Source organism: Nannobrachium achirus (genome assembly GCF_963921795.1).
Source record: "Nannobrachium achirus genome assembly, chromosome: 16".
In the NCBI taxonomy this organism is placed as follows: Eukaryota; Metazoa; Chordata; class Actinopteri; order Myctophiformes; family Myctophidae; genus Nannobrachium; species Nannobrachium achirus.
The window spans coordinates 37437353-37448179 of NC_137823.1; the positions used below are offsets into that span (position 1 = coordinate 37437353).

Genomic DNA, 10827 nt, shown 5'->3' on the forward strand with positions numbered 1-10827 from the left:
TATTTGAAGTCCTCGACTGGCTCGAGCATGGGTGTCGCTCTCCATTCCGGCATGTCGCCACTCCGAAATTGACGTCTTATTGTCGGAGTGGCGACACTTCCATAGAGGTTAAGTTTAGGGTAAGGGTTAGAGTTAGGGTTAGTGTCGGAATGGAGACATGTCGGAAAGGAGACATGTCGGAGTGGCGGGGTGTAACCCTCGAGCACCGTCCCGTCCGCAGTGGCAATGGTATTGTCCTCCGTGTTGAACTTGACTGTCAGCTGATTTACAAGCTCACAGTGCATCGCAATGCTATGCATTGTAACTTAATTTGTAGATTACCTATAATAAATGTATTAAAGTTTAATTTTGTAGAATTTCCCTATAATGACATGCCCTAATATGGCACCAGGGTTAACTCTTATACTGCTTTGAACGTTCCCGTTCGCCCCATTTTTGACGGCCCGATAATGCCAATTGTACGTTCTTTGGCTCGTTCTTTTGTACCTTGGTTTGATGTCTGTAACCTGTTGAGGTGTCGCGCGGGTGTCTACCGTTGAAACAGCTCCCATAAAAGTACTCTTAAAATCCAACTGGACGTTAACATCAATGGAGTCACAACACTGTTCCATGTGTTTTTCTCTGGATCTATTGCTCTGTAGCGACTCATCAGCCTTGAACAGCCTTGACAAGCAAGCGTCGAGCTGAGACCATTTTCACATTAATTCTTGCATGAGGCTGCCCCCTACTGCTGGTAGAGCCACGGCACACTCTTTAAGAGAACATTTCAAAAAAAAAAAGAATACACCTTTGTCTATATCATCGCAAAGGTAAGGTGCTTTTGCTGGCACAAAACCCAATAATAAATAACAACATCTGGCAGAATAAGAGTTAATATGGTAGGGAGAATTAAGAAAGTTTCCAGTCCAATGTTTTTGTTAACATATCACCACCATTTACTCCATACAAGTCAGTGAAAATTGTGTAGATTCTCTCAATATCAACCATAAACAAGTTATTTTGCTGGATTCTGTTAAAAACAGATTTTCACTTGAGAATGAACATTCCCGCGGATTTTATAATTCCTTCAAACTTCTACATAATCCTGAATTTGAGTAGTTTTCTAAGGACACGTAAAGTATGTTGTGTTTCACCAAATCTTTCCTGTTTGACTTTATTTAGGGCCTGCTGGCTCTGATCCCCATCTGTTGACCAAAGAATCCAGAAACGCCTGGGAGACAATGGTTGCAACAGACATAATGACACCACAGCTGAGGGTAATCGTATTGTCTTCATCCTTTGCATAAGGATATTTCAGCATGATTGTCTTGGTAATTGAGCTTTGATAAACACAAAGCAGTGGGCAAAGTGGTCAGCATGAGCGAATACGTATAAACTGTCCAAATAGCAAAGAATATACAGTAAATGATATTACATGTACAGTATATCTCAAAATATTCACAAAAACTTTCAATTCTGTAAATGCATTTTGATAAATATGGTACGATCATTTTTATCTCTGCAAGATTCTGAAAAACTGACCAACCTATCTCACAGACTCACTAACAATATACTGTAGGCCCCCAAGAGTTCTCTGCCTCTGCAGAAGGTTTATTAAAGGTTACAGTCAAAACCCAAAAGACAATTAGTTATGCTGCATTCATCAATTATACCCCAACGCTATGGAATTCATTACTTCTAGAAACCAGCTTTTCATTGCTGCTTTTGTGATTGTTTTTTTTTTTATCTGTTTTTAATCTTTTCTTTTGCTGAACTGTAGAGCACTTTGAGCTGCATTTTTATTTATCAAAGGTGCTATATGAATAAAGTACACTATCATTTACAAATACACCAATAACACCAGAACATAATGGTGTTTTCATACTAGTGCATAATTTGTGCCTCTGTTCATCTTCAGGGTCTTGATGGTGTGCTGAGAGGCGTCAACGCCACTATCAGGATGGACTCTCGTGTCTCGTCCAACCTCCTCATGAGCCTGACCAATGAACATGACGTTCCCATTCTGACCAACCTGCCTCGAGGGTCCCAGCTCCATTGCTCGACGGTGTGGAGCTGCAGGGAGAAGCTTTCCCTGCTCAACTTCAAACACATCGTGGAGCACCATGACCAGAAGGAGAACCTACCTCTCCTCTGGATGTTCCTGCAGAAGGTGAGCGGATCTAGCTCCCTCTATAATGTATTCAGCCATTAGACTTGGCTATTCAAAATAGGTGGGAGAGTGAGTGAGACCACACAATGCACCAACACATTTTTTTTTTTTTAAAGGAGACAGAATTTCGACAGATTAAGTTCCTTCCAGACATACTGAGCCTTCAGAAGCACCTGGTGAGAAAGTTCCAGAATGCATCTGATGAGATGCTTGGCTCCATTGGAGAATTCATCGACAGACAGACAGGTATAATCATTGTCCATGATCAATAGTAAATCTACTTGGAACTATATCTATGCCGAGTTGTCGACAAATGTTTGGAATCCTCTGTGTCCCTCTTCTCTTCCAAAATGCTCCATATGCGATAATCAACTAATGTTTTGTTGCAGGAATGAAAACGTGGTTTGAAAAACGGATCCATATCTTCCTGAACACATGGAACCTTCTCAGAGTGTCTGTAGCCAGCAGTGAGTCCATCACTTTAACCGCTTTAGCCCTGCAATGAATAGTGAAAATAGCCGATCTATAAGCTTGAGTTGTGACCTTGTACATTATATTTTTTGAGTGTGTTGTTTTGTTACCAAGACCGTCTGAATTAAATACAAATTAATTTGAAAGAACACGTTTCTCACCACTTCCTGACCTGTAGGTGAGATGAAAATCCCAGAGGAGTTCTGTGGAAAGGATTTGGACCTGAGCAGTGACCTTCAGTACCTTCTTCCCAGGCGACAAGGAGCGGGCCTGTGTGCCACCGCTCTGCTCAGCCACCTGGTGTCACTGCACAACCAGCTGGTCTACGCTGTGGAGCGTCACACCCAGGAGGACTGCAGGTACAATATGTCAGATCACCTTCACTGATTCACAGTGCAGACACACAGGGTTCAATAGACTCCATGGACTAAAGTTATCAGTCGCCACGACTGATTCCAGTTATTTGGATTCCATAGAAGCCAGCATGTCTTCTATGGAAGCATGTTGCACAGCGAAAATAGCCGATCTACAAGCTCTAAAGGTCTTAATGCTAAAAGATCGATTTATTATTTCACTGTGCGTCTTTGGGTTCCATAAACTTGGCCATACAACATAATTGTACATATTGTGTACTGTGTTCAGGAAAAGAATAGTTACTTGGCCATACGAAAATGTTTCAGTTGTAAGATTTAGTTTTTGCTTTGATCCATGTGACTTGCTTTTGATGTTCCAGTGGTTACAAGGTGGCCGTGGCAGACTTGACGGAGCAGCACGTCATCAGATACGAGCTGGACAAAGACCTGCTGCCTCTCATCCTGTCCAACTGCCAGTACAGCCTGGAACGCGGCCAACAGACCGTGACAGAATACAACCTGCCCAAGATCCAGCAACAGATCCTCAGCCGCTTCCTCCAGGGAAAACCTCTAATAACACGGGCCGTGAGTCACCCATATTCCTAAAAGCTTGAGACCTAACTGCCCCTGGTCTTGTCATAATAGGCAGACATTTGTAAAAAAATATGATTTTCTGTGTCACATACAGTGTGTTACAAGTGGTCTGATGGAGAAAAAGTGACACATCAGTCAGTGTCCATTAATATTTACTTCACTGATTCTGTCCATATTTAATTAAGATTAACCCTCGCTACCCTAACCCTGCAAGCAGTTCATGCTAAATACCTTTTGGCTATAATTCACCATTATTTAAACTGAGATGTGTCTTCATGTAGTCGTATATATTTTTATTTTATAGCCTTGAAATATATTCCTTGCCTTTAGTGTAATTCACCATGAATACATGTGTCCCAACTAAAATGTGAATGAAAAATCAAGAGATTTATACTATACAGTCTTATACTACTGTACATGTACTGGATGTATTTACAGACATCTGTGGATCTCTCCTTCCTAAACCCCACTGTGCTTTTTTGTTACAGGGGATTCCTACTCTGTTCAGCAGACAAGAGAGAGACTATGACAACATCTTCAAAGCTATTAGAGGAAAGGTGCCTCAGGCAAGTATTTACATTGTTTCTTAACCTATTTTAATCATGTATAGGCCTACCATTAAAATATGGATTTACATGCTGCCATCCATTAAACGTGCACAAATCGTTTGTTGGAGAGAAATTTGTTGATCCATTGAATATTTAATTAATAATATTAACAGTACATGTCGTAGTCTAGACTTGACTCAAAAAGGGGCTTATTTCCATTGTGGTCCATTATAGACAATTAACTCATATGCTGCTATTTTAAACATAGGCTGAACTGTTTTCCTGCCAAATTGTCCTTACCTTTTAACGTGGGCACGTGCACGCATAGTGCATGATCTGTGCGCGACTCATGTAGTAGACCGGTAGACAAGATGACAGCTTTCGAATAAAAAAAAATCAAAGGAATAGACAAATCCGTTGCTAGGCAGTATCCTGCTGTATCCGCCAGTATTTACATAAGAAAACATTGGAAACAGCCAGCTGTGCGCTATGGTAACACGTGGACACGTTCGCGCACATAGCAGACGATATGTGCGCGGATCATATATGCCAGGCGGGCACAAGAATCAAACAGCTATCAAATAAATAAATAAAACGCGGCCCAGAGCTATGATTGGCTCTCAGACCGGATATGGAAACCTAGATCCAGTCTAAACAGGAAATACGACCGGATACAGTTAGGAGGCGGGCCTAAAGTCTCCGAAGCGGCTATATAGAGCGACCATACTTTTAATTGTTTTATAATGATTAAAGCTAATTAAATTTCCGGGATCTACGGGCATCGCAGAGTGGTACAGCGGGAAATCTCCGGTTTCGACAGAGATCGCAGGAAATGAGTTAATCAGTAAGATGCATAGATATAATAATACAATACTTGTAGGTCTGTATGCATACATACTCTGCTGATATATTGATATCCATGTTATCCCCAGGAGTCTCTGAGCAACCTGACCAGAAACGCTGTCTCCAGAGAGCTGTCATCCTACGACTTGTTGTGTGATGCTCTGAAGGTTGTGGAGCTGGTCCTGGGATTCCTTTCCATGACGGCTGGAGATCACATGATGTCACTGGTCGATTACCTCAGGGAGCTGCTGAAGATGGCAGATCAGATTGATCCTCATGTCCTAAAGGTCAGGAGGTGAAAATGTTCCATGTCTGTGGAGCTCGCTGAACTCCAAGAAGAATTTATATTTGTTTTTATAGAACCAAATCGTTCCTTAAAAGCCCTAAAAGGTTTTGATTGTTTTCAGTGTTCATACATGCGTGAATGTAGATCTACCACATGGTATGTTTTACACATCAAGTGTGATGCTGTTGTATTCCCACAGGCTCTGGGCAGGTGCCGTCTGAAACACTGCATTTCTCTGTGGCAACTTCTGTCCTCCTTGAAGTCTCAGATGATGCTGCGTCTCAATAAGGTAAGCCTGGTTTTTCCCATCTGGTTGTGATCTTACAATTCTCACATGCTCAGAAACTAAAGGCAAATTAGAGGAATGTTAGACAGAGGAACAGGGTTTTTGATACATACTGTACAGTAGTATTGCCTGCCTGGCCCCGGCCGCTGTAGCGTTGTCAACAGACCGTGGCGAGGGTGTCCGATAATCCGCTCAGGTTCTACTACCTGGTTTTACTCTGTATGGCAGCCATGTAATGGTTAAGTTTTTACTTATTATCATATGAATCTTTTTTGTCTCATGTAAAGAACCTTGTTTTGCTTTTCAAATTAAAAATGTCCAATAGCATAAATGGAAAATGGTGCATTTACGGTACTAGAAGCTGACCTGGCCAACTCGGAACAATGTAAATAGGGAATGAATGCCCCGCCCTTTAATGCAAACCCCATTATACCTGTTTTCATAGGACCCGTTTTGACCATCTGTCTGCCTGTGTCCATTTATGCCCATATATGGAGATATCTGTATCTGTCTGTCTGTCTGTCGGCGTCCATTTTATGTCCATATATGGAGATCACTGCAGTTATAGTTCTGGGTCCATTTTATGCCCATATATGGAGATATCTGTCTATCTGCGTCCATTTTATGCCCATATATGGAGTATCTGTCTGTGCCTCCAACTGTGTTGCAGACACAGTGCCGGTTCCCCCTTTAATGCAAACCTCATTATACCTGTTGTCATAGGACCCGTTTTGAACATCTGTTTGCCTGTGTCCATTTATGCCCATATATGGAGATATCTGTATCTGTCTGTCTGCGTCCATTTTATGCCCATATATGGAGATCTTTGACCATCTGTTTGCCTCTGTCCATTTATGTCCCTATATGGAGATATCTGTATCTGTCTGTCTGCAATCCATTTTATGCCCATATATGGGGGCATTCATTTTATGCCCATATATGGAGAACGCGCGTGCCCGTGGGACGAACGGTTCTCGAGATACGCGGATTACATACATACATACACACTCACAGAGATTTTTTGTTGACTCATGTGGCGTACGTGATGTCAGAGCCTTTTATGAAGTGATGTCACAATGAGTCAGAGCTTTCGCCGATTTCCTCCGGAACAGCCTGATGTCAACAATCAACCCCGCATAAGGAGATTCCGAACGTTTCGCGCCGGTTCGGGAAAACCGTGCGTCGGGTCGGGTCGAGACCCGGCACTGCACTCCGTGCCGCGGCGGGGAACGCGTGTGCCGAATCTGAAGCCGGTGGGACGAACGGTTCTCGAGATACGCGGATTACAGACACACAGACAGACAGACAGACAGACACACACGCAGAGACTTCTCGCATTTATAGATAGATATAGCGCCTTTATCCAAGGCGCTTCACAGAGATGTGCATTGCATTCACCCACACATTCATACTGAATTCACCGATGGCGAAGGAAACCATGCAAGCCACCAACCTGCTCATCGGGATTAACGGGGGGTTCAGAGTCTTGCTCAAGGACTCTTTGACACTAACTGAAGGAGCCCGGGATTGAACTGGGAACCCGGAAACCCTTTCGGTAACCCTCCGTATTCTAAGACGGCGACTCTACCCCTGAGCCACTGCTGCATAGCATAACCACTACTACCAGTAAGACTCCCTAATCGGGAGATAAGCGACTGTAGGTCACTTATCTCCACAAATAGGGCAAAAATGTGTTTTGCCAAAATCTTCCTGATCCATGTTGATGACATGAGTGTAGACATACTGTGTAGTGATTTTCGTGATTTTAGGGCAAAATCTGTAGGAGCAGTGTCCAAAAATGTGTTTTTAAAAATCGGCCTGGAGGTGGCGCTATATGGGAGAGATTCATGTTGATGGGATGAGTGTAGACATACTGTGTACCGATTTGCGTGATTTTAGGGCAAAAATTGTAGGAGCAGTGTCCAAAAATGTGTTTTGCAAGAATCGGCCTCATGGTGGCGCTAGAAGAGGGCCATGTGAGAAATGAGGGGTGGGGTCTCCGCGCCGGCAAGGCGGACGAATAGGTACCGGCCCCGGCTGTCCCGGTCGCTCCTAGCCGGCGTTACGGCATTTTATGTGAGCTGCAGTGTAGGGGGTCCTCCACTGGGGGCGCCACCACTTTTGCATCCGTTCTGGAGCACCAGGAGTGGGTGGTCCCCGGGAATTCCCCGTGAGCAGCCCCGTTGGGGTGGTCATTTGGTCAGTTTAGCACATTTGGTCATTTTTTACATCTGGGGGTCCCCCAGGGACCTGGGGGTCCCTGGAGCTCCGGGGGTCCTTGGAGGTTGTAGTTTGGCAGGTAAGGAACGTGTGTGCAAAATTTGGCATGGATCGGGGCAACGGTTGCGGAGATATGAGCAGGGCAAGAGTGTGACGTGTGAGGTGTGACAGACAGACTGACGGACTGACTTACACTTTGTGCAGGGTTTGATAGTAAATGCGACCTACGGTCGCAATAACCACTTGTTGTTTTAGAATCCATTGATGATGCTATGTAACTCTCTCTAACTCTCTATCATGTTGTTCTATGTCTAAACAAAGGAGCCATTCTTTGGGCACTCAGCTGAGTACAAGAAGCCATTGAATGATGAAGAGGAGAGGCAGATGAAGGGGTTTGTGTCCAAGGGGAACGTGGACACATGGCTGCTGGAGATGCATGAGTTCATCCTGCTGAGTCTGGGGAGTCCTCGTGCCACTGACACCTACAATCCCTCATGGAGGTAAGCTGGACCACACACCTCTTATTTCAGGAAAACACTTTAGTATTGGTGGCGCTAGAAGAGGGCCATGTGAGAAATGAGGGGTGGGGTCTCCGCGCCGGCAAGGCGGACGAATAGGTACCGGCCCCGGCTGTCCCGGTCGCTCCTAGCCGGAGTTACGGCATTTTATGTGAGCTGCAGTGTAGGGGGTCCTCCACTGGGGGCGCCACCACTTTTGCATCCGTTCTGGAGCACCAGGAGTGGGTGGTCCCCGGGAATTCCCCGTGAGCAGCCCCGTTGGGGTGGTCATTTGGTGAGTTTAGCACATTTGGTCATTTTTTACATCTGGGGGTCCCCCAGGGACCTGGGGGTCCCTGGAGCTCCGGGGGTCCTTGGAGGTTGTAGTTTGGCAGGTAAGGAACGTGTGTGCAAAATTTGGCATGGATCGGGGCAACGGTTGCGGAGATATGAGCAGGGCAAGAGTGTGACGTGTGAGGTGTGACAGACAGACTGACGGACTGACTTACACTTTGTGCAGGGTTTGATAGTAAATGCGACCTACGGTCGCAACCAGTAAGACTCCCTAATCGGGAGATAAGCGACCGTCAGGTCACATGGCCTCATGGTGGCGCTAGAAGAGGGCCATGTGAGAAATGAGGGGTGGGGTCTCCGCGCCGCCGAGGTGGACGAATAGGTACCGGCCCCGGCTCTCCCGGTCGCTCCTAGCCGGAGTTACGGCATTTTATGTGAGCTGCAGTGTAGGGGGTCCTCCACTGGGGGCGCCACCACTTTTGTATCGGTTCTGGAGCACCAGGAGTGGGTGGTCCCCGGGAATTCCCCGTGAGCAGCCCCGTTGGGGTGGTCATTTGGTCATTTTTGCACATTTGGTCATTTTTTACATCTGGGGGTCCCCCAGGGACCTGGCGGTCCATGTAGCTCCGGGGGTCCTTGGAGGTTGTAGTTTGGCAGGTAAGGAGTGTGTGTGCAAAGGGAATTCCCCGTGAGCAGCCCCGTTGGGGTGGTCATTTGGTCATTTTTGCACATTTGGTCATGTTTTACATCTGGGGGTCCCCCAGGGACCTGGGGGTCCCTGGAGCTCCGGGGGTCCTTATAAAAACACATGAATGTGCCCATGATGACGGAAAACACAACTACATGCTATCATCCACATTTATTCAACATTGAATAACTACGTTTTTCACAGGACAGTGTAACTTGTTTTTTTTCCCCCAGGTTAATCAACCAGCACTCGTGCCATATAAATAGAAGTCTACAGCACAGTAAAAAAACAACATTGGTGTAAAGTAACTAAGTAGATTTACTTAAGTAGCCTACTGTACTTATACTGTACAAAGGAGATTTTCAGGTATTTGTACTTTACTTCGTTGTGAGTAAATGAGAAGAGGTCTCTCTCTCTCTCTCTCTCTCTCTCTCTCTCTCTCTCTCTCTACGCAATCTACGACTCGCTGTGCAGCTGTGTCACTGTCAAGTTGACCTAGGCTCGGCTCTCAGAGAACTTCAAAAGAAGTTAACGACCGTCAATTAAGCAGCTGCATGCACTGCTCTGCCAGTGAGGCACAAGTAACTTCACATGGCTGCCATGTTTGAAAGATAGGGTTGGTATGGGGGTTAAACATGCAATTTCGCGATCATGCCTAGTACATTGTTGGAGGTCCAAAAAGTTTTTTTGATTTTTTTTTTTTTTTTTTTTTTTTTAGACCCTTGGGGGGGCGGGGGGGTTTTCAGGCCGGGCGGGGCGCCTGGCCTGTAAAGTGCTGCAGGAAACCCTGGTCCCTTAAATGGTCTACTTGAAGTCCTGGAGTCATTTGAAGTATTACAATAACAGAGAATGGAGCAACATATTGTAGAGCTTCACCAGAAGACAATAACTCTTTCTCTCTAATGGCTCTTTTAAACAAACACAATACAAGACTGGGGAAGAGAAATGGCATTGTTTTGAACATGCATGCTAGGCCTTGAATTAAAAGGAAAATCATAAAGCCTATTGAAGGTTTTCATCTCACTGAGCTACAGTTTTTCTCCATTCTCATGGATTATTTGTTATAGTGTTATTATTATACATGTAAGTTCCCAACTCATGAAGTGCTCAGTCTCTCATTCTTCTTCTTCTTTGTCTTCAGTGTTAAGGAAACGGTGGTGGCTTACATGGACCGCAAGCAAGTGGAGGTGATGGCTGATGTTGAAGACTGCTTCCCAGACACCATCCTTATGTCCCAGGTTGTGGAAGCGTGGATACATGCCGTTAGAGCCAGACATGAGTGGATGATGTGATTCTCATGGAGACAAATTCACTGCTTGCCTTATATAAGTTGTTGTACCGTGAAAACAGACAATCTACTAATCTGAAATGTTGTGCAAATTTTACCTATATTAATATTAACATGCCTAAAATAGGGACACCAGGTTAAAGTGTTTATAAAGCATCCATCATTAGTGTCACGTCCAGGGACGTGCTGGCCATTGGGAAAAGCGGGACAACTCCCGAACGGCCGGTCCATTCCCGGCTGGTCCAGGCCGGCAATTAAAAAGAAAAAAAGAAAGAAAGAAAAAAAGAATGTTCTATATTGCCTGGCAACA

At 44.9% G+C, this 10827-nt stretch overlaps 1 protein-coding gene across 1 annotated transcript in view; it reads left to right on the plus strand.

The window, feature by feature from the left end:
- LOC308301000 (E3 ubiquitin-protein ligase rnf213-alpha-like) overlaps positions 1-10521 on the plus strand; it is a gene marked incomplete at its 3' end in the record, with an annotated part of 49196 nt that extends 38675 nt beyond the window's left edge. The window contains exons 39-49 of the mRNA XM_080744896.1: positions 1162-1256; positions 1898-2149; positions 2266-2395; positions 2539-2616; positions 2799-2979; positions 3354-3558; positions 4056-4133; positions 5048-5245; positions 5444-5533; positions 8072-8250; positions 10371-10521. Coding sequence (XP_080601022.1) covers positions 1162-1256; positions 1898-2149; positions 2266-2395; positions 2539-2616; positions 2799-2979; positions 3354-3558; positions 4056-4133; positions 5048-5245; positions 5444-5533; positions 8072-8250; positions 10371-10521 — 1637 coding nt within the window. The remainder of the gene's footprint in view (positions 1-1161; positions 1257-1897; positions 2150-2265; positions 2396-2538; positions 2617-2798; positions 2980-3353; positions 3559-4055; positions 4134-5047; positions 5246-5443; positions 5534-8071; positions 8251-10370) is intronic.
- Between the last annotated feature and the right edge of the window lie 306 nt (positions 10522-10827).